Source organism: Eumetopias jubatus, unplaced genomic scaffold (genome assembly GCF_037043125.1).
Source record: "Eumetopias jubatus isolate StellerSeaLion01/CBP00866 unplaced genomic scaffold, mEumJub1_p1.0 scaffold_8, whole genome shotgun sequence".
Taxonomy (NCBI): domain Eukaryota; kingdom Metazoa; phylum Chordata; class Mammalia; order Carnivora; family Otariidae; genus Eumetopias; species Eumetopias jubatus.
In genome coordinates, this window is record NW_028274814.1 from 4,181,124 (window position 1) to 4,208,243 (window position 27,120).

At 36.8% G+C, this 27,120-nt stretch overlaps 1 protein-coding gene across 1 annotated transcript in view; it reads right to left on the reverse strand.

Annotated features, from left to right (window-relative positions):
- The window catches only part of CCDC7 (coiled-coil domain containing 7), a 395,691-nt gene that overhangs the window by 250,648 nt on the left and 117,923 nt on the right, over positions 1-27,120 (reverse strand). The window contains 2 exon segments of the mRNA XM_088025513.1: positions 22,697-22,751; positions 24,613-24,698. Coding sequence (XP_087881639.1) covers positions 22,697-22,751; positions 24,613-24,698 — 141 coding nt within the window.

A 27,120-nucleotide genomic window follows, 5' to 3' on the forward strand; every position in this document is an offset into this window, starting at 1 on the left:
AGATCTCTATCTAGGACTATAATGTACTGAGGAAACTCACATTCATAAATAGGCACAGAAATATAACAAGCCATCTACTGGGACTAAGTAACTTCAGAGAGGAAGACCAATTTGAATGATACAAAGAGGTATTCCCACTAAGGCAGATCTAAAGGGACAGACAGAAAATAACTACAAGAAAACAGAACTGAGAAAGCTCTGATGGATGCAATTATAGCCATAAATTAAGATCCACTGAGATTATTTTTTAAACATAGTTTTGAACTTAAAATGTCAAGAGGGAAGACACTATTGGAATTCCTGGGAAGACGGCAGAGTAGGAAGATCCTAACTTCACCTCATCCCACAGAAACAAATAGATAACACATCAGTGCAAATAACCCAGGAAAAGACACAAAGACTGGCAGAACAAACTCCACAACTAAATGTAGAGAAAAGGCTACATCGAAGAGGGTAGGAAGGGTGGAGACACTGTAGGGACCTAAATGGATAGTGTGCCATCCATGGGATGGGGGTGGTCTGTTGGCACAGAGAGGGGTAAGAAATAGACTATCACACTGGATACCCTGAACAGGGAAGATGAATCCCCATAGCATTTGGCTCTGAAAATCAGAGGGGCCAGATTTCATGAGTTCTTACAACCAGCAGGATTTAACCCTAGAATTTTCAAAAATCAGTGGCTCCGCTCTAAAAGAGCCTGGAGGGTATTAGGAAGCTGAGTCCCCAGGCTTAAAGAGAAAGCACAACTGCTAGTAAGATACAGCTTAGAAGCAGCAGTTTCAAAAATATTTGGGCATATAAGAGGGAGAGTTAGTTAGTAATCCCAGAGTTCACTGAGGAACTTCTCCAGGAAAAAAGGAGCTAGCAGGTGCCATTTCCTTCCCCGTCCCACAGCATAATCACATAGCCACATGTGGGAACCAGCCAAGCACTGGCGTTCACTACCTACCTTCCCTACACCATCCCTTCCCCCCTCCAGCTGAGGCTGCCTCAGTCCCAAAACTGTGGGTCCCCTCCCCAGAAAACCAGTGCAAACCATGCCAACACTGCATCTCCTAAATTCTTGCGGAGGACAAGTCCATATTATTAAGACTACACTCCCCTGAGCAGCTGTGGCTGGCTCAGTCTCAGCAGTGGCTATGCATCCCTGTGGGAAGAAGACAGACACAGCCTTATTAAAAGAGCATGCCCCACTACTTTCAAGGGCAAGAGATGTAACTGACTTTCCTAACACACAGAAACAGACACAGAGAGTTAGGCAAAATGAGGAAACAGAGGAATATGTCCCAAATTAAAGAACAAGACAAATCATAGCAAGGGACCTAAGTGAAACAGATGTGTTATGCCTGATAGAGAATTTAAAGTAATGATTATAATGATATTCAGTGGACTTGAGAAAAGAATAGAAGACGTCAATGAGATCCTTAACAAAGAGATTAAAAAGAAAACAATCAGAGATCAATAATATGATAATTGAAATTAAAAATACACATGATGGAATAAATAGCAGGCTAGAGGGAGCAGAAGAACAAATTAATAACCTGGAAGACAGAATAATGGAAAGTATTTGAGCAAATTAAGTGAGAGAAAAAATATATATACAAAATGAGAACAGACTTAAGGAACTCAGTGACTTCATCAAGCATAATAATATTCACAGTATAGGGATCCTAGAAGGAGAGACAAAAGGGGGCAGAAAATTTATTTAAAGAAATAATAGCTGAAAACATCCCTAATCTGGGAAAGGAAACAGATATCCAGATCCAGAAAGCAGAGATCCCCCAACAAAATCAACCCAGGGAGGTCCACACCAAGACATCTGCTAATCACAATGTAGTGATAAAGAGAAAATTTTTTAAGCAGCAAGAGAAAAAACTATTACATACAAGGGAAACCCCATAAGGATATCAGCTGGTTTTCAGCAGAAACTTTGCAGGCTAGAAAGGAGTGCCATGATAAATTCAAAGGGCTGAAAGGGAGAAATCTGCAGCCAATAATACTCTATTCGGCAAGGCTATAATTCAGAATAGAAACAGCAATAAAGAGTTTCTCAGACAAATAAAAACTAAAGGAGTTCATGACCACTAAACCGTCCCCACAAGAAATATTAAAGGGGACTCTTAGAGTGGAAAGAAAAGACCATAAGTGAGAATATGAAAAGTACAAAACACAACAAAAGTAAAAATAAGTCTATCTGCAAATATCAGTGAAGGGATTCACAAAATAAAAGGATTTATAATATGACACCACATACCTAAAATGGGAGAGAGTGAGAGAGTAACGAATGGGTTCCAATTTAAGTGACCATCAACTTCATACAGATTGTTACATGCAATGTTCTATACAAACCTAATGGTAACCCCCAAACCCAAATCCAGTAATAGATATGCAAAGAATAAGAAAAAGAAATCCCAGTATATCACTAAAGAAAGCCAGCAAATGATTAAAGATAGCAGGAGCTAAAGGGATCAGAGAAAAACTACAGAAACAACCAGAAAACATGTAACAAAATGGCAATAAATATATATCTATCAATAATTACTTTGAGTATAAATGGATTAAACACTCCAGTCAAAGGACATAGGGATACAGAATGGATAAAAAAACAAGACTCATCTATAGGCTGCCTACAAGAAACTAATTTCAGACCTGAAGTGACCTGCAGATTGAAAGTAAGGGAATGGAGAAACATCATGCAAATAGATGTCAAAAGAAAGCTGGAGTAGCAATACTTATGTCAGACAAAATAGACTTTAACAAGACTGTAATGAGAGACAAAGAAGGACACTATATTATAATAAAAGTGGACAATCTAACAAGAAGATACAATTGTAAATTTTATGCACCCAACGTGGGATCACCAAAATACATAAAATGGTTAATTATAAAAATAAAGGAACTAATCCATAGTAAGAAGAGGACTTTAACACCCCACTTACATCAATAGACAGATCATCCAAACAGAAAATCAACAAGGAAACAGTGGTTTTGAATGAATGACATACTAGACCAGATAAATAACAGATATATTCAGAAAATTCCATTCGAAAACAGCAGATTACACATTCTTTTCAAGTACATATGGAACATTCTCCAGAATAGACCACATATGAGGGCGCCTGGGTGGCTCAGATGGTTAAGTGTCTGCCTTCGGCTCAGGTCATGATCCCAGGGTCCTGGGATCGAGTCCCGCATCGGGCTCCCTGCTCCTTGGGAGCCTGCTTCTCCCTCTGCTTCTCTCTCTCTCTCTCTCTCTCCCCACCTCTGTCGCTCATGAATAAATAAATAAAATCATTAAAAAAAAAAAAAGACTGCAACATCCTTTAAAAAAAAAAAAGAATAGACCACATATGAGACTACAAACAAGTTTCAAGAAATTCAAAAAGATCAAAGTAGTACCCTGTACCTTTTCTGACCACAATGCTATGAAACTAGAAATCTACCACAAGAAAAACCTGGAAAGACTACTAATATATGGAGGTTAAATAACATGCTACTAGACAATGAATGGGTCAACCAAGAAATCGAAGAAGAAATCAAAAACTACATGGAGAAAAATGAAGCAAAAACAGAACAGTCCAAAATCTTTGGGATGCAGCAAAGGCAGTTCAAACAGGAAATTTTATAGCAATAAGGCCTACTTCAAGAAGGAAGAAAAATCTCAAATAAGCAACCTAACCTTACACCTAAAGGAGATAGAAAAAAAAGAAAAAGCAAAACCCAAACCCAAGAGAAGGAAGGGAATAATAAAAATTATAGCAGAAATAAACGATACAGAATTAAAAAAAAAAAAAAACAATAGAACAGATCAATGAAACCAAGAGCTGGTTCTTTGAAGAGATGGACAAAATTGGTAAACCTCTAGACAGACTCATTAAAAAAAGAGGACTCTAATAAAACAAAATCACAAATGAAAGAGAAGAAATAACAAATGACACCGCAGTAATACAAAAAATTATAAAAGAATATTATGCAAAATTATATACCAACAAATTGGACAACCTGGAAGAAATGGATAAATTCCTAGAAACATATAACCTACCAAAAATGATGCACGAAGAAATAGAAAATTTGAACAGAGTGATTACCAGCAAAGAAATTGAATCAGTAATCAAAAAAAATCCCAACAAAGAAAAGTCCAGGACCAGAGGACTTCACAGGCAAATTCTACCAAACATTTAAAGAAAAGTTAATACCTATTTTTCTCAAACTATCCGCAAAAAATAGAAGACAAAGGAATGCTTCCAAAATCATTCTATTAGGCAAGCATTACCCTGATACCAAAACCAAATAGACACCACAAAAAAAGAGAATTGTTACCCAATATCTCTGATGAACACAAATGTAAAAACCCTCAACAAAATACTAGTAAACCATATCCAACAATACATTAGAAACATCATTCACCACAATCAAGTGTATTCCTGCAATGCAAGGTTGGTTCAATAATTTCATGATGAATGACATCAACAAAAACCATAAGATCATTTCAACAAATGTAGAAAAAGTATCTGACAAGGTATAACATCCATTCATAATAAAAATCCTCAACAAAGTAGTTTAACAAGAACATACCTCAACATAATAAAGGCCTTATATGAAAAACCCACAGCCAACATCATACTCAATTATGAATAACTGAGAGCTTTTCCCCTAAGGTCAGGAACAAGACAGGGAGGTCCACTTTCTTTTTTTTTTTTTTTTTTTTTTAAGATTTCATTTATTTATTTAATTGACAGAGAGAGAGAGACAGCGTGAGAGGGAACACAAGCAGGGGGAGTGGGACAGGGAGAGCAGGCTTCTGGCTGAGCAGGGAGCCGGATGCGGGGCTCGATCCCAGGACCCTGGGATCACAACCTGAGCCGAAGGCAGTTGCTTAACCAACTGAGCCACCCAGGCGCCCAAGGATGTCCACTTTCATCACTTTTATTCAGCATTGTACTAGAAATCCTAGCCAAAGGAATCAGACAACAAAAAGAAATAAAAGGCATCAAACTGGTAAAGAAGGACAAATTTTCACTATTTGCAGATGACATGATACCATATATAGAAAACTCAAAACACTCCACAAAAAAAACCTACTAGAACTGATCACTGAATTTAGTAGGGTACAAAATAAATGTACAAAAATCTGTTGAATTTCTATACACTAATAATAAAGCAGTAGAAAGAGAAATTAAGAAAATAATCCCATTTACAATTACACCAAAAACATAAGATACCCAGGGATAAATTTAACCAAAGAGGTGAAGGACCTATACTCTGAAAAGTATAAAACATTGATGAAAGAAATTGACAATGACACACAGAAATGGAAAGACATTCCAGGCTTATGGACTGGAAGAATAAATAGTGTTAAAATGTCTATACTGGGATGGCTGGGTGGCTCAGTTGGTTAAGCATCTGCCTTCGGCTCAGGTCATGATCCCAGAGTCCTGGGACTGGGTTCCACATCAGGCTCCCTGCTCAGTGGGGACCCTGTTTCTCCCTCTGCCTGCCACACCCCCTGCTTGTGCTCTCTCTTTGACAAATAAATAAATAAAATCTTTTAAAAATAATAATAAAAATAATAGTAAAATAAAATAAAATGTCTATACCATCCAAAGCAATCTACAGATTTAATGCAATCCCTATCAAAATACCAATAGTATTTTTCACAGAACTAGAACAATCCTAAAATTTATATGGAACCACAAAAGACCTCAAATAGCCAAAGCAATCTTGAAATTGAAAAGCAAAGCTGGCGGTATCACAATTCCAGATTTCAAGTTCTATTACAAAGCCATAGTAATCAAAACAGTACGGTACTGGCACAAAAATAGACACATAGATCAATGGAACAGAATATAAAACACAGAAATAGGCTCCATGATTATAAGGTCAATTAATCTTCAACAAAGCAATAAACAATATGCAACGGGAAAAAGACATTCTCTCCAACAAATGGTGTTGGGAAAATTGGACAGCAACATGCAAAAGAATGGAATTGGACCACTTTCTCATAGCATACACAAAAATAAACTCAAAATGGTTTAAGAACTTAAATGTGAGACCTGAGACCTTAAAAATCCTAGAAGAGAACTCAGGCTTTAATTTCTCTGACATTGACCACAGCAAAATGTTTCTAGATAGGTCTCCTGAGGCAAGGGAAATAAAAACAAAAATAAACTGTCAGGACTACATCACAATAAAAAGTTTCTGCACAGTGAAGGAAATAATCAATAAAACCAAAAGGCAACCTATGGAATGGGAGATATTTGCAAATGACATATCTGATAAAGGGCTAGTATCCAAATAAATAGAGACCTGATACAACTCAACACCTAAAAAACAAATAATCCAATTAAAAAATGAGAAGATATGAACAGATATTTCTCCAAAGAAGACATCAAGATGACCAACTGAAAAATGAAAAGATGCTCAACATCACTCATCATCAGGAAAATGCAAATCAAAACTACACTGAGATACTACCCTTATACCTGTCAGAATGACTAAAATCAAAACACAAGAAACAACAGGTGTTGGTGAGGATGGGGAAGAAAAGGAACCCTGGTGCAGTGTTGGTGGGAATGCAAGCTGCAGCATCCACAGTGGAAAACAGTATGGAGCTTCCCCAAAAAGTTAAAAACTGAACTACCTTAGGATCCAGTAAATCCCACTACTAAGTATTTACCAAAAAAAATACAAAAACACTAATTCAAAGGGATAACTGCCCAGCTAGCTCAGTCGGTAGAGCATGAGACTCTTAATTCAAAGGGATACATGCACCTCTATGTTTATTTCAGCATTATTTACAATAGCCTAATTACTGAAGCAATTCAAGTGTCTATCAGTAAGTGAATGGGTGTAGAAGATGTGGTGTGTGTATATATACATATATATACACACACACACATATACACATTCCATTGTGTGTCCATATACTCCATTGTGTGTGTCATATATATACACATATATATATGATGTAAGTGACACCAGCTTCATAGATTGTTACTTGCAATGTTCATAAGAAAGAACAGAATCTTTACATTTCCAACAATATGGATGGAGCTAGAGAGTATAATGCTAAGCATAATAAGTCAGTCAGAAAATGACAAATACCATATGATTTCACTCATATGTGGAATTTAACAAAACAAATGAACAAAGGCAAAAAGAGAGAGAAAGGCAAACCAAGAAACAGACTCATAACTATAGAGAACCAACAGATGGTTACCAGAGGGGAGGTGTGTGAGGGGATGGGTGAAAGAGGTGATGGGGTTTTAAAGAGTACACTTATCATGATGAGCACTGAATAATATATGGAATTGTTGAATCACTATATTGTGAAACTAATATGAGGCTGTATAATAACTATATCAGAATTAAAATAAAAAACAATTTAAAAAAGTCAAGAGGAAGTGGAAAGGAGAAAGGCTATTTTTGAGAATAGGTTTAGAACTATTGTCAAGTAAATGGAATAAATATTTCATAGTACAGAGCAAACACATAAATAGAAGCCAGGACCAAAAATATAGAAAACTTAAAAATTAGATCTAGGAATCATAATATTCAAATATTAGTTTCATAAGGGTAAAAGAAAAAAGATAATAATAAAATAAGTAGGAAAATAAAACTTAGTTGATTAAATAAAAATAATTAAGATCTGGTAAAAATTTCTATACTTCAATGAGAAATAAAGGTAAGAAGTAAGAAGACTGGGTCCCAAATAACATCAAACTACTATACCTACCTGAAACTCTCTACCCAAATTTTCCAGGAGAGAAAAATAATATTCTGTCATGTTTAAGCTATGGAATTGTACAGGGTCTCTCTATATAGCAGCCTAGCCTATTTACTAATAAAAATAGAGTTAAATAAAGCAAATCTAGATTTAATTGAATTTTATATAAAGAGAGAAAGGGAAGGGAGAGAAAGAAAGAGAAGTCTCCACTTATGGTAGACTAAAATGGCCATAAATTCTTTACAGTAGCTCCCCTCAAATGTGGAGTCCATTTCTTCAACTCCTCAAAACTGGACTGCCCTGTGACTTGCTTTGGCCAATAGGATACAATGAAAATGGCAGTATCTGAGGTCTGAGCTTATTAGGCCTCAAGACATCTTCCAGGATTCTTTTGCTCTTGCTGCTGGGAATCCTTCTGTAAAATACCCTGGGCTAGCCTCCTAGAGGATAAGAGACTAGAAAGAGGTCCCATCTGTCATAGATGTCCCAGCTGGGACTTCATATATATGAATAAAGCTATCTAAGATCATCCAACCCAAGCCAAGCCTTCCCATAGAGAACACTTAACCAGTCACTAAGAGAAATAATGAATATCTGTTGTTTCAAATCACCAAGGTTTGGAATACTTTGTTATTTAAGAAAACATAACTTATGTAGCAATAGAAAATGTGTATTGTTTTATGTCATTAGAACATTTACAAAAATTGAATACTGTGTTGGATTATTTCCACAATTTTTCCCACTCTATGCCACTCTTCCTCGTGAATTTTGGCTAACCTTATGACTTCCTTAAAGAATGTGGTGGAAATCTTTCAATCCGATAGTCTCTAACAAGCTTTACAGGTTTAGCTTTTGCCAGTGTGGAAAATTGATATTGGAAGCTGAAAAGCAGGGTAAGGACTCTGTTATGTAGTTATAGAACAATTAACAAAACTCAGGCCTAGAGTAACTTGCAGGGTTAAAAACATACCTAATAAACTTGTGGATCTGGCTAAGGAAATTTCCAGCCAGAATGCTAAAAATACTATTTGGCTTATACTACTGAATGCAATAAAGTTATTGCAAGAGAAATAAACTAAAGAAAGAACTGTTCAATTTTAAAGCAGATATTAGAAGACATATAGAGAATCCAGGACAGTATCTCCAGCCCACAAAGAAATTCTCAAAGTAAGAAATTACTTTAGGGCAAAGATCAAAGTCATAGTACTGACAGTAAAATGTAGCCACAGAGTCAAAGTCAAATCAAGGGTGTAACTACAAGACTCCCTGTTAAGACCTCAGAAACACTTAAATATTCTTTGTGGATCCTCCAAAGACAAAAGAACTTGAATAATCTTGAAGGTATTGTCCTGTAGAACCCTGACATGCTTTAAGTAAAAAGAAGTCTATCCCAGAAAGAATTATGGTTGTAGCCTTGGGGTATAAGAATGAACAGTAACATACATAGAAAACAAATTTTTAAGAGAAACACCACCATATTAGACTAAAAAAGACAGCAATATTTCAAAATGAAAAGAGATCTCTAGGTCCCCAATAATAGATGAATAGGAAGCAGGCTGAGTGAGCTATTCAGCTGCAAATGTGGGCAATTTCTTATGGTGAAGGAATGATTCAGAGAGTAGAATATATGTACCACATTGCAAAATAAGGGCCACTTTATTTTGGATTAGGAAATCATTCCCAGGGAGCAAAACTAGACCTCAATCAAAGTACCTACCCCACCCTGAAAGTCAGGAGAACTGGTGACTCGTGTCTAGTTAGATTTCAGGATTGCCTTCTGTTTTCCCCCTATTTGAGTACGAGTGTCTATTGCAATTATCCTATCCTTTTCTCAATAGTATGCGTTAAGTATGTGTTGGGAGGGATAGGGTAGGGTAACTTCCCTTTTTAGATAGCAGATCTCCAAATCAAGAATAGCTCTGTCAAGAACCCATATCTAGACCTGGTACAGATAATAAGACCCTAGACTTTAAGATAAAACTAGAGTGTAATGAGATTTTAGAAGGAAGGGGTGAGCACATTTTGCCTGTGGAAGAAACATTAACATGTGGCCAGAGGAAAGATTATCACAGACTATTTCCAAAAATGGCCACCTATAATTTGTCCCACTCATACATACATATATATATATATTCTACTTCTCTCATCAAGACTATTTTCCCTCCCTGTGAGTCTGGGCTGGCTCCTAACCAATAAAATGTAATGGAAATTATGTTCTCAGGCTTCTGAGCTCAGATCATAAGAGATCTTGCAGCTTCTACTTTTGACCTATTAGATTCAAGCTGCCATGGAAGGATGCTTGGGCTTGACTATTAAATGATGAGGAATGACATTAGAAAGATTCAGTCCTTAGCCGTTCCGTTCCACGAACCACCAGACATCTGAGGAATTAAAAATGAAGGAAAAGGGGGAGAAGAAATTAATAAAGATGAAGATTAAAGTAATTAAATAGAAAACAGTAACAGCAACAAGAAATAAAATGGAACAATTAAATGAAATCTAAAATCAGTTAGTTGAAAGCACCAAGTAATACACAATCCCCCGACAAACCTGAATGAGAGGAAAACAAACAAAAAACAAATACTTCTATAAATGAAAAATAAATGGAAAAAGAGATACAGAAAAAAGAAAACAAAACAAATTCTAAAATAGCATAATGTAAACTTCTAACCAATGACTTTGAAAAAACCATTAAAAATGGACGAATCTATATTAAAATAGATGCACCAATAATTTCAAAAGGAATTGGACAAGTGATTAAAGAGCTATTATTTCTTTTAAAAAAGGCTCCTAAATGATTTCTATATAATCTTCAAATTATGTCTCCCTTATTTAAAAAAAAGTCTTTTTAAATTCTGACTAAATGTATTATATTTGTTATATTAATTTGAAAAGATCAGTATTTTTATAAAATTAAATCTTCCCATTTGGCAACACTAAAATTTAGATTACAAGAAGTACTACTTACAATTCCATCTTAATAAGTTCATATAACTTATAATTAACTACTTTATCACTGAGTTAAATTATTCCAAAAACCCTCTAATTGTTCTTCCTGACTGCAAAATCCAATCTGTACCCCAAAATTCATCTTTCATAAAGCTGGCACAGAAATCTTAACAAAAAATACCAAATGGATCATTCTTAATATTCTTCAATAAATCCCCATTTCTTACTCAAAATACAAACTATTAATGCCGTCCATACTTGGCCTTTCTTAGGATTCCTACTACTCTTCTCCTTAATCCAAAAATCCTATCATACTCAAGCACTTGAATTTCTCTGAATAGCCTCTGTTCCCTCGGGTCTTTGTCTTTATACATATTATTTCTAAATAGAAATCCTTCCTGTTTTCTAACACCATATTCTCAATTACTATGTCATAATTCCCCTTTTATATTGCATTTATTATGTTGAATTAGTTAGGGATATTATGTATCAACTATGTGCTAACATATTTCAGCTTTGAAATTAATATAATGTAAATTATATCTCAATTTTTTTAATAAACAAATTCTTTAGAAGCCTTAGATTAAAAAATACAGTAGTTTTATCAAGTCTGCACCTTCTATATTACATTATATTATGATATATGCAACAAATTTATTCAATTTATTCAAGTACATATAGAATGCAATTATAGTTACTGTTTATATATTTAATATCCTTAATACTTAAAGAGTGAGTACTTTTAACAGAAAGAGTTCTTGGCACTATGCATAGAAAAGACTAAGTGAAGTTTCTATAAACTTTAAAAATTGATGATCCTTGGGGCGCCTGGGTGGCTCAGTCATTAAGCGTCTGCCTTTGGCTCAGGTCATGATCCCAGGGTCCTGGAATCGAGTCCCGCATCGGGCTCCCTGCTCGGCGGGAAGCCTGCTTCTCCCTCTCCCACTCCCCCTGCTTGGGTTCCCTCTCTCGCTGTGTCTCTCTCTGTTCAAATAAATAAATAAAATCTTTTAAAAAAATTGATGATCCTTGAAAAGAAACAATAAATGGGGAGATCACATTTGCAAGTAGGCTTTTAGTCATTTTAGCCCCACCAAAAAATAGAGAGGATCCTGGGCTATCCAGTCCAACCAGGGTACATCTTATAACTCTTCAAATCTGGTCAAGTTATTTAATATCTCTGAGTTTCCTCTTCTAAAAATGGAATACAGTAGTCTCCCCTTATGCATGGTTTTGCTTTCTGCAGTTTCAATTACCTATGCTCAACCACAGTCTGAAAGCAGTTGATTATAGTCAGAGATCAATAGTAGCTTAATGCTATGGCACAATGCCTATGTAATTTCACCTCACTTTATCTCATCATGTAGACATTTTATCATCTCATGTCATCACAAGAAGGAGGAGGAATACTGTACAATGAGATTTTGAGAGAAATCACATTCATATAACTTTTACTGCAGTATATTGTTATTAATTCTATTTTTATTATTGTTGTTAATCTCTTACTGTGTCTAATTAATAAATTAAATTCTAGCATAAGTATGTATGTATCTATGTATGTATAAGAAAAAGCACAGAATATACAGGGTTTGGAATTATCCACAGTTTCAGGCATCCCCTGAGGGTCTTGGAATGTATCCCTCTGGATAAGGGAGGACTACTACAATAGTAATTACTGCCAAGCCTACTAAAATATGGTATATATGATTTGACTCAGAAAACAGTCAAATATGTAAAATATTTCTATATTCTAAAATTTTAGTTTACAAAAAATATGTCCTATATATAATATAATATATAATCCATATGATTAAGCTGCCAATTAACCCACCTAGCAGATAGTTGCCTAAATTAAATACACTCTATTTTTCTAACAAATAATCTGAAAATCAAGTTAATAGAATAACAAAACACTTTGTAACATTTTATCTAAGCATGATTTTGTTAAGTACAATTCTGCTAGTCCGTATGATGTCTTTGATGAGAAAAGACCCTTTGTTCAGGCAAATGCAGCCCTATGCCAGGGTACACAGTTGGCAAACCATGGGCTAGATTTCAACATCTGCTTTTCCCTTAACCCACTCCCTGCACAATTGTACAAAGTAAGGGCAGCTTTGGGTCCAAATGGATTACTTAATCTACATCCTTGAAAAGAATGTTCGAATAATTACTGGAATAATGATCCTCTAAAAGGTACACAACCAACAGCAACAAAAAACTAGTTCATTTAAAAACTAAAATAAAGCTTTATAGGACTTATTAAAACATTTTAAAAGCATTATAATTACTTGAACAGATAGATAATAATACCAACTGATTCTATTATCCATGCTGCCTGAGGAAGCAAAACCAAATATACTTTCACTAACTGTAAATGCTGAGTAGGGTTCAGAGAACCTTATTTGTAGTTCAGATTTCACTACCAGTTTATTCTCTAACCCCAAGCAAGTCACTTTTTAGCTCCTATTGATCTCTGCAAAATAGCCTAGATCAATGATAGTTCAGAATAGAGTTTGGAAGAGGAAAATAAATTCCTTTAAAATTCTCATTAAATCCATAGAACTTCTCCAGAAAAAAAATTATACTTACACAAAAAATTTTGACTTTAAATTCAGACAAAAAAGAAATTTTAAGTGACATTAGCTGGCACAGACTGAATGTCCCCCCTCCCAATATTCATATACTGTAACCTAATCCCCATTTGGAATCACCTTTGGGAGATTATTAGGTCATGAAGGTAGTACACTCATGAATGGTTTAATGCCTTTATAAAAGAGGCTCCAGAGATCTCCCTTGCCCTTTCTGCCATGTGAAAACACAGAAAGAAGATGGCCTTCTATAAACCAGGAATTTGGTTCTCGCCAGACACCAAATCTGCTGGTGCCTTGATCTTAGACTTCCCAGCCTCCAGAACTGTAAGAAATAAATGTTATTTAAGTCACCCATTCTTTATCATAGAATCCTACTGTGGTCTGAATTTTTGTGTCTCTCCTCCCCTCCCCCACAAATTCATATGTTGAAATCCAGTGCCCAGTGTGTTGGTATTAGGATGTGGGGCCTTTGAGAAGTGATTTGGTCATGAGGGCAGAGCCCTTGTGAATGAGATTAATGTCCTTATAAAAGAGGCCTGAGAGAATGCCCTTGACTTTTCTGCCATGTGAGAAAGAAGAAGTCTGCAATCCAGAAGAGGGCCCTCAACCCACCATATTGACACCCCAATCCTAAACTTCCAGACCCCAGAACTGTGAGAAATAAATTTCTGGGGTTGGGGGGGCGGAGCAAGATGGCGGAGGAGTAGGAGACCTAGATTTCGTCTGGTCTCAGGAATTCAGCTGAATAGGGATCAAACCATTCTGAACACCTACGAACTCAACAGATCAAAGAGGAGAGTAGCAACAACTATCTGAACAGAGAAGCGACCACTTACTGGAAGGTAGGACGTGCGGAGAAGTGAATCCGAGGCGATATTCGGGAGGATAGACGGCGGGGGAGGGGCCTCCGCCGGCCGCTTCTGGCAAGTGCTAGAGCCGCAGAGCACAAAATCGGACCTTTTAGAAGTCGGCTCCGCTGAGGGACGTCGCTCCAGTGGCTAAGCGGGGGTGAACCCTCGCGGGACAGTAGGGTCTCAGGACCCTTGGGGTCACAGAAAGACCGGGGGAGCCTGAGTGCGCCAGAGCTCCCAGGTATCGGAGCGGGGAAGCCGGCTGCAGAGACAGAGCCAAGGCCCGGGCTCTCAGCTCGGGGTGGCCATAAACTGTGATCCGCGGCCCAGTCAGGCCACTGCTCCTCCAGCAGGGACCCAACAAGCGGCAGATCCGGGGAGACTCCCCTTCCTTCCCGAGGAGGAGCGGCGCGGGAATGCACCGCAGGGATCTGCTGGGTTTGGAGACTCCACACGGGGTCGGGTGCCAGAGATACAAACGCTCAGTCACAGGCCGGGTGAGCACGGAGTGCGGCCGGAGACCGGGGACAAGGGAGTGACTGCTTTTCTCTGGGGGCGCACTGAGGAGCGGGGCCCCGAGTTCTCAGGGTGGAGATTGGGAGGCTACCATTTTTGCCCTGGTCCTCCAAGGCTGTACGGAGAGCTTGCAGGGAACAAAAGCACCTGAGATCAAACCCGAGCAGCTTGCTTAGCCCGGACCAACAAGGGCGGGGCAATTCAGCCTCCGGCAAAGACATCTGGAAACCACAGCAACAGGCCCCTCCCCCAGAAGATCAGCACGAACAGCCCGCAAGCCAAGACCAAGTTTACCGATCAAGGAGAACAGGAGAACTCCAGCGCTAGGGGAATACTGCACATAGAATTCATGGCTTTTTTTTACCATGATTCATTAGTTCATCAAAGTTAATTTTTGTTAACTTTTTTTTTCTTTTTCTTTTTCCCTTTTTCAACCAACATCTTATCAATCTCTTTAAAAAAAAAAAACATTTTTTATTTTTCATTTTTAGAGTCATATTTTATCCCTTCATAGTAGTTACCCTTATTTTTGGCATATATATATATAAGTTGTTCTCTCTTTAAAATTTTGAGATACAGTTTCTTCTAACAGATAAAAATATACCCTAAATCACTAGTGTATGGTTCTGTTCTAGTCTCCTGCCTGATCACATTCTCTCCCTTTTTTCTTTTTTTTTTTAAGTCTTCTTTCTTTTTTCAAACAACTTCTTATCTTATCAAGTCCTTTTATAAAATCTTTTATAATTTTCATCTTTACAGTCATCTTCGATCCCTTCATTGTATCAACCCTTATTTTGTACATATATGTCTTTCTTCCTTTAAAATTTTAGGAGGCACTTTTTTCTAACAGACCAAAATACGCCCAAAATCTAGTGTGTGGCACTGATCTATGCACTAGCCTGATCATATTTGATCACACTCTGCTTTTTTTGTATTGTTCTGTTTTTGTTTTTATCTTTTTTTTCTTTTTTTCTCTTTCTTTTTTCTTTCTTTCCCTTTCTTTTCACCTGGTTTCAGGTCTTTTCTGATTTGTATACAGTATATTTGCTGGGGACGTTGTAAACCTGTTAGCATTTTGTTCTCTCATTCATCTATTCTCCTCTGGACAAAATGACAAGACGAAAAAAATCACCTCAGCAAAAAGAACAAGAGGTAGTACCGTCAGCCAGGGACCTACTCAATACGGACATTAGTACGATGTCGGACCTACAGTTCAGAATCATGACTTTAAAGATACTAGCTGGGCTTGAAAAAAGCGTGGAAGTTATTAGAGAAACCCTTTCTGGAGAAATAAAAGAACTAAAATCTAACCAAGTCGAAATCAAAAAGGCTATTGATGAGGTGCAATCAAAAATGGGGCACTAACTGCTAGGATAAATGAGGCAGAAGAGAGAATCAGTGATATAGAAGACCAAATGATGGAAAGTAAAGAGGCTGAGAAAAAGAGGGAGAAACAACTACAGGATCACGAGGGCAGAATTCGAGAGATAAGTGATTCGATAAGATGAAACAACATTAGAATAATTGGGATCCCAGAAGAAGAAGAAAGAGAGAGAGGGGCAGAAGGTATATTGGAGCAAATAATAGCAGAGAACTTCCCTAATGTGAGGAAGGAAACAGGCATCAAAATCCAGGAGGCACAGAGAACCCCTCTCAAAATCAATAAAAATAGGTCAACACCCCGACATCTAATAGTAAAACTTACGAGTCTCAGAGACAAAGAGAAAATCCTGAAAGCAGCTCGGGAGAAGAGATATGTAACCTACAATGGTAAAAATATTAGATTGGCAACAGACCTATCCACAGAGACCTGGCAGGCCAGAAAGGACTGGCAAGATATCTTCAGAGCACTAAACGAGAAAAATATGCAGCCAAGAATACTATATCCAGCTAGGCTGTCATTGAAAATAGAAGGAGAGATAAAAAGCTTCCAGAACAAAAAAAACTAAAGGAATTTGCAAACATGAAACCAGCCCTCCAAGAAATATTGAAAGGGGTCCTCTAAGCAAAGAGAGAGCCTAAAAGCAGCAAAGATCAGAAAGGAACACAGACAACATACAGTAACAGTCACCTTACAGGCAATACAATGGCACTAAATTCATACCTTTCAATAGTTACCCTGAATGTAAATGGGCTCAATGCCCCAACCAAAAGACACAGGCTATCAGATTGGATTAAAAAACAAGACCCATCCATATGCTGTCTGCAAGAGACTCATTTTAGACCCAAAGACACCCCCAGATTGAAAGTGAGGGGGTGGAAAACCATTTACCATGCTAATGGACACCAAAAGAAAGCTGAGGTGGCAATCCTTATATCAGACAAACTAGATTTTAAAACAAAGACTGTAATAAGAGATGAGGAAGGACACTATATCCTACTTAAAGGGTCTATCCAACAAGAAGATCTAACAGTTGTAAATATCTATGCCCCGAACATGGGAGCAGCCAATTATATTAGGCAATTAATAACAAAAGCAAAGAAACACATTGACAACAATACAATAATAGTGGGGGACTTTAACACCCCCCTGACTGAAATGGACAGATCATCTAAGCAAAAGATCAACAAGGAAATAAAGACTTTAAATGACACACTGGACCAAATGGACTTCACAGACATATTCAGAACATTCCATCCCAAAGCAACAGAATACACATTCTTCTCTAGTGCCCATGGAACATTCTCCAGAATTGATCACATCCTAGGTCACAAATCAGGTCTCAACCAGTACCAAAAGATTGGGATCATTCCCTGCATATTTTCAGACCACAATGCTTTGAAACTAGAACTCAATCACAAGAGGAAAGTCGGAAAGAACTCAAATACATGGAGGCTAAAGAGCATCCTACTAAAGAATGAATGGGTCAACCAGGAAATTAAAGAAGAATTTAAAAAATTCATGGAAACCAATGAAAATGAAAACACAACTGTTCAAAATCTTTGGGATACAGCAAAGGCAGTCCTGAGAGGAAAGTATATAGCAATACAAGCCTTTCTCAAGAGACAAGAAAGGTCTCAAATACACAACCTAACCCTACACCTAAAGGAGCTGGAGAAAGAACAGCAAATAAAGCCTAAACCCAGCAGGAGAAGAGAAATAATAAAGATCAGAGCAGAAATCAATGAAATAGAAACCAAAAGAACAGTAGAACAGATCAACAAAACTAGGAGCTGGTTCTTTATCAATTAACAAGATTGATAAACCCCTGGCCAGACTGATCAAAAAGAAAAGAGAAATGACCCAAATCAACAAAATCATGAAAGAAAGAGGAGAAATCACAAACAACACTAAAGAAATACAAACAATTATAAGAACATATTATGAGCAACTCTATGCCAGCAAATTAGATAACCTGGAAGAAATGGGTGCATTCCTAGAGATGTATCAACTACCAAAACTGAACCAGGAAGAAATAGAAAACCTGAACAGACCTATAACCACTAAGGAAATTGAAGCAGTCATCAAAAATCTCCCAAGAAACAAAAGCCCAGGGCCAGATGGCTTCCCGGGGGAATTCTATCAGACATTTAAAGAAGAATTAATACCTATTCTCCTGAAACTGTTCCAAAAAATAGAAATGGAAGGAAAACTTCCAAATTCATTTTATGAGGCCACCATTACCTTGATCCCAAAACCAGACAAAGATCCCATCAAAAAGGAGAATTACAGACCAATATCCTTGATGAACATGGATGCAAAAATTCTCACCAAAATACTAGCCAATAGGATCCAACAGTACATTAGAAGGATTATACACCATGACCAAGTGGGATTTATCCCTGGGCTGCAAGGCTGGTTCAACATCCGCAAATCAATCAACGTGATACAATACATTAACAAAAGAAAGAACAAGAATCATATGATCCTCTCAATAGATGCAGAAAAAGCATTTGACAAAGTACAGCATCCTTTCTTGATCAAAACTCTTCAGAGTATAGGGATGGAGGGCACATACCTCAATATCATAAAAGCCATCTACGAAAAACCTACAGCGAATATCATTCTCAATGGGGAAAAGCTGAGAGCTTTCCCCTAAAGTCAGGAACGCGGCAGGGACGTCCACTCTCACCACTGCTATTCAACATAGTATTAGAAGTCCTAGCCACAGCAATCAGACAACAAAAAGAAATCAAAGGCATCCAAATCGGCAAAGAGGAAGTCAAACTCTCACTCTTTGCAGATGATATGATACTTTATGTGGAAAACCCAAAAGACTCCACCCCAAAACTGCTAGAACTCATAAAGGAATTCAGTCAAGTAGCAGGATATAAAATCAATGCACAGAAATCAGTGGCATTCCTATACACCAACAACAAGACAGAAGAGAGACAAATCAAGGAGTCGATCCCATTTACAATTGCACCCAAAACCATAAGATACCTAGGAATAAATTTAACCAAAGAGGCAAAGGATCTGTACTCAGAAAACTATAAAATACTCAGGAAAGAAATTGAAGAAGACACAAAGAAATGGAAAAACGTTCCATGTTCATGGATTGGAAGAACCAACATTGTGAAGATGTCAATGCTACCTAGAGCAATCTATACATTCAATGCAATCCCCATCAAAATACCATCCACTTTTTTCAAAGAAATGGAACAAATAATCCTAAAATATTTATGGAACCAGAAGAGACCCCGAATAGTCAGAGGAATATTGAAAAAGAAAAGCAAAGCTGGCGGCATCACAATTCCGGACTTCCAGCTCTATTACAAAGCTGTCATCATCAAGACAGTATGGTACTGGCACAAAAACAGACACATCGATCAATGGAACAGAATCGAGAGCCCAGAAATGGACCCTCAACTCTATGGTCAACTTATCTTTGACAAAGCAGGAAAGAATGTCCAGTGGAAAAAAGACAGTCTCTTCAACAAATGGTGTTGGGAAAATTGGACAGCCACATGCAGAAGAATGAAACTGGACCATTTCCTTACACCACACACAAAAATAGACTCCAAATGGTTGAAAGACCTAAACGTGAGACAGGAGTCCATCCAAATCCTAAAGGAGAACACAGGTAGCAACCTCTTCGACCTCAGCCGCAGCAACTTCTTCCTAGAAACATCACCAAAGGCACAGGAAGCCAGGGCAAAAATGAACTATTGGGATTTCATCAAGATAAAAAGCTTTTGCACAGCAAAAGAAACAGTCCACAAAACCAAAAGACAACCGACAGAATGGGAGAAAATATTTGCAAATGACATATCAGATAAAGGGCTAGTATCCAAAATCTATAAAGAACTTACCAAACTCAACACCCAAGGAACAAATAATCCAATCAAGAAATGGGCAGAAGACATGAACAGACATTTTTCCAAAGAAGACATCCAAATGGCCAACAGGCACATGAAAAAGTGCTCAACATCGCTCGGCATCAGGGAAATCCAAATCAAAACCTCAATGAGATACCACCTCACACCCGTCAGAATGGCTAAAATGAACAAGTCAGGGAACGACAGATGTTGGCGGGGATGTGGAGAAAGGGGAACCCTCCTACACTGTTGGTGGGAATGCAAGCTGGTGCAACCCCTCTGGAAAACAGTATGGAGGTTCCTCAAACAGTTGAAATTAGAGCTACCATTCGATCCAGCAATTGCACTACTGGGTATTTACCCCAAAGATACAAATGTAGGGACCCGAAGGGGTACGTGCACCCCAATGTTTATAGCAGCAATGTCCACAATAACCAAACTGTGGAAAGAGCCAAGATGTCCATCGACAGATGAATGGATAAAGAAGAGGTGGTGTATATACACAATGGAATATTATGCAGCCATCAAAAGGAATGAGATCTTGCCATTTGCAACGACATGGATGGAACTGGAGGGTGTTATGCTGAGTGAAATAAGTCAATCAGAGAAAGACATGCATCATATGACCTCACTGATATGAGGAATTCTTAATCTCAGGAACAAACTGAGGGTTGCTGGAGTGGTCGGGGGTGGGAGGGATGGGGTGGCTGGGTGATGGACATTGGGGAAGATATGTGCTACGGTGAGCGCTGTGAATTGTGTAGGACTGTTGAATCACAGATCTGTACTTCTGAAACAAATAACGCAACATATTTTAAGAAAAAAGAAAAAGAAGAAGATAGCAGGAGAGGAAGAATGAAGGGGAGTAAGTCAGAGGGGGAGACGAACCAGGAGAGATGATGGACTCTGAAAAACAAACTGAGGTTTCTGGAGGGGAGGAGGGTGGGGGGATGGGTTAGCCTGGTGATGGGTACTGAGGAGGGCACGTTCTGCATGGAGCACTGGGTGTTATGAACAAACAATGAATCATGGAACAGTACACCAAAACAAATTATGTAATATATGATGATTAACATAACAATAAAAAAATTTAAAAAAATAAATAAATTTCTGGGGTTTTTAAATTTCATTTTATTTTTTCAAAGATTTTATTTATTAATTTATTTAGAGAGGGAGAGAGAAGGTGTGTGAGAAGGGAGGGGCAGAAGGAGAGAGGGAATTTCAAGTAGACTCCAATGCTGAGCATGGAGCCCCACACAGGGCTCAATCCCACAACCCTGAGATCATGACCTGAGCTGAAATCAAGAGTCAGATGCTCAATGAACTGAGCCACCCAGGCACCGCAAATTTCTGTTGTTTATAAGCTACCCAGTCACTGATATTTTTTTAAAACACTCTGAATGGACTAAAAACACAGTCCAAATGAACTAAAACACTAACTTCTAATATTAATTATATAATGGGATTACAAAAATTTAATATACAAAATACTGTTCTATATAAAATAAAATGGTAAATGTGGTAGGCAGAACTCTAATATGGCCAGCATGATCTCCATCCCTGTGGTTATGCTCTGAATATTCCACTCCCTTTGAGTATGGGTGGGACCTGTGATTTGCTTCTAGCCAATAGAAGATAACAAAGTGATGAGATGCCACTTACTTTATTAGATTGTAGTATATAGCTAAAGTGACAAGATATCATTCTCATGATCATGTTACATTATTTAAGGTTCTGTCTTACCCAAAAGAGAAATCTTGGGCTGGCCTTGAGAAAGAAGCAAGCTGCTGTGATGTAAACTGCCTGTGGAAATGGTCCGGCCAAGTGCCTCAGTCCTAGGAAGGAACTGAAGTTTGACACATCCACTTGAGTTTAGAAGAGTACCCTAACTAATAGAATGGAATAGAGCCTACCTAACACCTTAATTGCCTTTAGTGAGCATAGGACCAAGCTAGGACATAGCTAAGCCTGCTCAGCCTCCTAACCCACTCAAACCATGAGATATATAAGTTGTTTTAATAACTGAAAACTTTATGGTAACTTGTTATGCAGAAATAGAAAATTAAGACCATAAAGCTGAATATTTTATATTCAGTATCTCAAGTGGTACTCTCATTTTCTTCCCAAATTTATGTTACCTGATTCTTAAAGCATTCAGGTGCATGCTTGTGGGACACTTAACTCCAGCCACTCACTGAAATGAGTGGTATGATGCTCTGGCAGTTATTTAAAAAAGTTTAACTTGGACCAAAAAAAAAAAAAAAAGTATTCCAAAGTCAAGATGAAATAAAAGGTTACTTACCTTTCATTGGATCACATAAAAAAGAGTGGGTTCTATAGTTCACAATTACTGATGGGCTTTTCTTATTTGATTTTTATAACTCTTATACCACCTTTTTGAGATAGAGAAGATATTGTTTTACCCATTTTACTGACCAAAAATATAAAGCTCAAGTAGGTTAAAGGGTCTTGTCCAGTGTCACAGAACTTAGTAAGACCCTGTTTTAACTCCCAACATGATCTTATTTCCTCCACGATATTACCTGTAGTTGTGTAAACCATGGTAATTTTCATAACCTTGACAATAAACATGGTTGGATTCACCATTTTATTTTCTGAAACTTAGAAAAGTCAACCAACAAGGAAGAAATATCTTAGAAAGAACTTTAATACACACATACAAATACACACACATATACATACACATCCCTATGTTCACATGCATACTAATGTTGTCTACACATATAATTATCAGAGAATATACTAATTAAACTTAGATGCATAGGGAGAGTATGTGTTCTTACCTGGACTTGAAGCAAATCTCCTTTTATTTTAAGGTCTTTGACTAGAGACTTCTTCCTGTTATTAAAAAGGTTTTTAAATATATCATGATATTTTAAATTGCATGACTGCTTTCTTGAGTAGTACTTAAACCATTTTTAAATAAAATTTCTCAAAAGAAATTCATATTTTTAAGAATTATGATCCATATAAGTGATAAATAATTGAATAATATTTCCCAAGCTAATTTCTCATTGGTATGATTAAAATATGGAAGTGAGATAAGGCAAGGATTTTCAAAGTACATTGATCATTTTTTCCTCTCCGGTTATCTTAAGTTTTCATTTAAATTCCAGTTAGTTAATATACAGTGTAATATTAGTTTCAGGTGTACAATGCAGTGATTCAACATTTCATACAACACCCAGTGCTCATCACAGTGTACTCCTTAATCCCCATCACCTATTTAGCCCACCCCCTTACCCACTTCCCCTCTGGTAACCATCAGTTTGTTTTCTATAGTTAAGAGTCTGTTTCTTAGTTTGCCAACAACACAAGAAACAGTAGGTGTTGGCAAGGATATGGAGAAAGGGGAACACTCTTACACTATTGATGGGAATGCAAACTGGGGCAGCCACTCTGGAAAAAAAATATGGAGGTTCCTCAAAAAGTTAAAAATAGAACTATCCTATGATTCAGCAATTGCACTACTAGATATTGACCCAAAGAACACAAAAATACTAGTTCAACAAGATATATGCACCCCGATGTTTATAGCAGCATTATCTACAAAGACCAAATTATGGAAACAGCCCAAGTGTCCATTGACTGATGAATGGATAAAGAAGATGTGATGTGTGTATATAGATACACAAGAGCACTTGTGATGAGCAGCGGGTGTTGTATGGAAGTGTTTAATCACTGTATTGTACACCTGAAACTAATATTGCACTATATATCAAATAACTGGAATTTAAATAAAAACTTAAGATGACCAGATAGGAAAAAATGATCAATACTTTGAAAATCCTTGCCTTATCTCACTTCCATATTTTAATCATACCAACGAGAAATCAGCTTGAGAAATGTTATTAAACACACACACACACACACACACACACACACACACACTGGAACACACACTGGAATATTACTCAGACATTAAAAAGAATGAAATCTTGCCATATGCAACGATGTGGATGGAGCTAGAGAATATTATGCTAAGCGAAATAAGTTAGAGAAAGACAAATACCATATGTGGAATTTAAGAAACAAAACAAATAAGGAAAAGAAAAAAGGAAAGAGAGTGGTCATCTTTTCTGAGACAATGGTCAAGGCTGTTTGTCCATCGAATTTCTTTTCAGAATTTGTAAAACTCTATAAAGATTGAATTCACAGTTTCTTTTAAAAATCATTTTATATTAGGATTTGACTAAAGCAAATTCAAAATGCAAAGAAATAGTTCATATTACTAAAGAAAATATTCACTTAATAAAGCCACTTTACAATAATCCACATACATAAAAAACAGATAATTGATTTTATAAAACAAGTATAATCAAGAAGTACAGGAAAAAAAAAAATAAAAGAACAGCCCAGACTAAAGAGTTAATGTGTGCAAACCACCAATCATTAGCCAAACCATTAAGGAAACAATGTCAATTCTTTTGTCCCTAAAATGATTTTCAGATTTAATTCTGTTTACTTAGTCCTTAATATCTTGTGTTTCATTCTCCTCCAACCCCCCTTTAGCTCTTTCTTCTTCCCTTCTCAGTCCTCTCCCACCAACATATCCTGGTCTGCTTATAAAACTATGTATTACATAGTGTTATATTTTTTAGAAACTGTTAATAAGTTATGCTTATATGACCTCAAATTGTATAAAATGAAAATATAAATTAACAAGGAAAAAATATTAACATGTAGCTTTATGTCTTACTCTTCTGAATCCTCAGGTTTTCCTTTGTCTTTTTTCTTCTCAGTTTTTATAGTTTTCTTTGTCCTATCATACATTGACTTTGTTTTCTGTGTAATTTTATATAAGCCAGAAATAGTTAATGAGGTAATAAATTAGAAGGAAATAAAAGATAATAAACATTACTAAGATTTCAATTTTACTTTTAGAATCACTATGCTATGTTTTAAGGAAAATTATCTAAACAGAAGCAAAACAAAATTAAGGATACAGTCAGAATGTTTCTTATGGCAATTTACTGTATATATAAAAAAATTAAGTTCCCCTGGCAAATTACAATCAATTCTTCTATAATATAACATATGCCTTCCTGAAAATCATCTCACTATGAAAAATCATACACTAAAAACTTCAGGATATATGAGAGAAATGAGGTAAGGTGCCCAGCATGCAAAAAACACTGTCAATGATACATTTTTTAAAAACTAGAAACCTAATAAAAACAGTTCTGTTTTACACAGTTAAATGATTTAAGAAATACATAGTATGAGAAATATAGCTAGCTCTTTATCTTGAGGAAGACTTGAAACTTGTTTGTGGAAATGAGCATTGAATAGGTTGCAACTTGTTATTGTGGTTTTGGAAGAAGGGTTATCTAAAATTGGCTGAAAAGTTGTAACAGATGTGGACTCGTGTGGTATACTAAAAACATGGTGAACAGAGATACTGTATAGAGTAAATTTTCTGCTTTCACCTCGTACTTTTTGCAGATGAAATTGTACATAAACATGTAAAATTCATATTTGATTTAAATTGTGTTCAAACAAATTTGCATTTCAAAGCAAATACAGGAGAACTAACCACATACTTTAAAGTATTCTTGAACTACTGTGTAGTACCAGATTATTTTATATAAGAAATTGAGAAAAAACTTAACAATTAGATTATTGAAATACTAAAGTATCAAAAAATGCTTTAAAAATGAAAAGGAAAAAGACTAAAAAATAGTGCTCAAAAAAATGATCAAAAGATTATCTGTGCGTTTTGAGAGAACTTCAAGTGACTAATATGCTTATAAATGCAGTACACGATGGAGAGAAGAGGTACGGGAAGAAAATATATGTTTGAAGAAACAATGGCCAAATTTTTTTTCTGGAGTAACGTTTTAAAATTTTTTATTGTTATGTTAATCACCATACATTACATCATTAGTTTTTGATGTAGTGTTCCATGATTCATTATGCGTATAACACCCAGTGCTCCGTGCAGAACGTGCCCTCTTTAATACCCATCACCAGGCTAACCCATCCCTCCACCTCCCCCTTCTAGAACCCTCAATTTGTTTTTCAGAGTCCATCGTCTCTCATCGTTCATCTACCCCTCCAATTTCTCCCCCCTTCATCCTTCCCCTCCTGCTATCTTCTTCTTCTTCTTCTTTTTTTTTTAACATATATTGCATTATTTGTTTCAGAGGTACAGGTCTGTGATTCATCAGTCTTACACAATTCACAGTGCTCACCATAGCACACACCCTCACACACATAGCTCCCCAATGTCCATCACCCAGCCACCCCATCCCTCCCACCCACCCCCATGCCAGCAAACTCTAGTTTGTTTCCTGAGATTAAGAATTCCTCATATCAATGAGGTCATATGATAAATGTCTTTCTCTGATTGACTTATTTTGCTCAGCATAACACTCTCCAGTTCCATCCACATCGTGGAAAATGGCAAGATCTCATTCCTTTTGATGGCTGCACAATATTCCATTGTGTATATATATATATATATATATATATATATATATATATATACACACACACCACATCTTCTTTATCTGATATTCATCTGTCGATGGACATCTTGGCTCTTTCCACAGTTTGGCTATTGTGGACATTGCTGCTATAAACATTGGGGTGCACGTACCCCTTTGGATCCCTACATTTGTATCTTTGGGGTAAATACCCAGTAGTGCAATTGCTGGATCATATGGTAACTCTATTTTCAACTTTTTGAGGAAACTCCATACTGTTTTCCAGAGTGATTGCATCAGCTTGCATTCCCACCAACAGTGTAGGAGGGTTCCCTTTCTCCACATCCCCACCAACATCTGTCATTTCCTGACTTAATTTTAGCCATTCTGACTGGTGTGAGGTGGTATCTCATTGAGGTTTTGATTTGGATTTCCCTGATGCCGAGCGATGTTGAGCACTTTTTCATGTGTCTGTTGGCCATTTGGATGTCTTCTTTGGAAAAATGTCTGTTCATGTCTTCTGAACAATGGCCAAATTTTATTTTCAAATTTGACAAGAACTTCATAGCCACAAACCCACAATAATATAAGGAAAACTACCTCCAAGACATATCATAACAAAATTATTAAAAGCAGTGACAAAAATCTTAAAAGCAGACAGAGGAGGAAAGTAGATTATATACAAGGATAAAATGGACAGCAGACTTCTTTTCAGAGACAAAGGAAAAATACCTTTAAATACTAGAAGAAAAGAAACAAACCTAGAATTCTTTATTCAG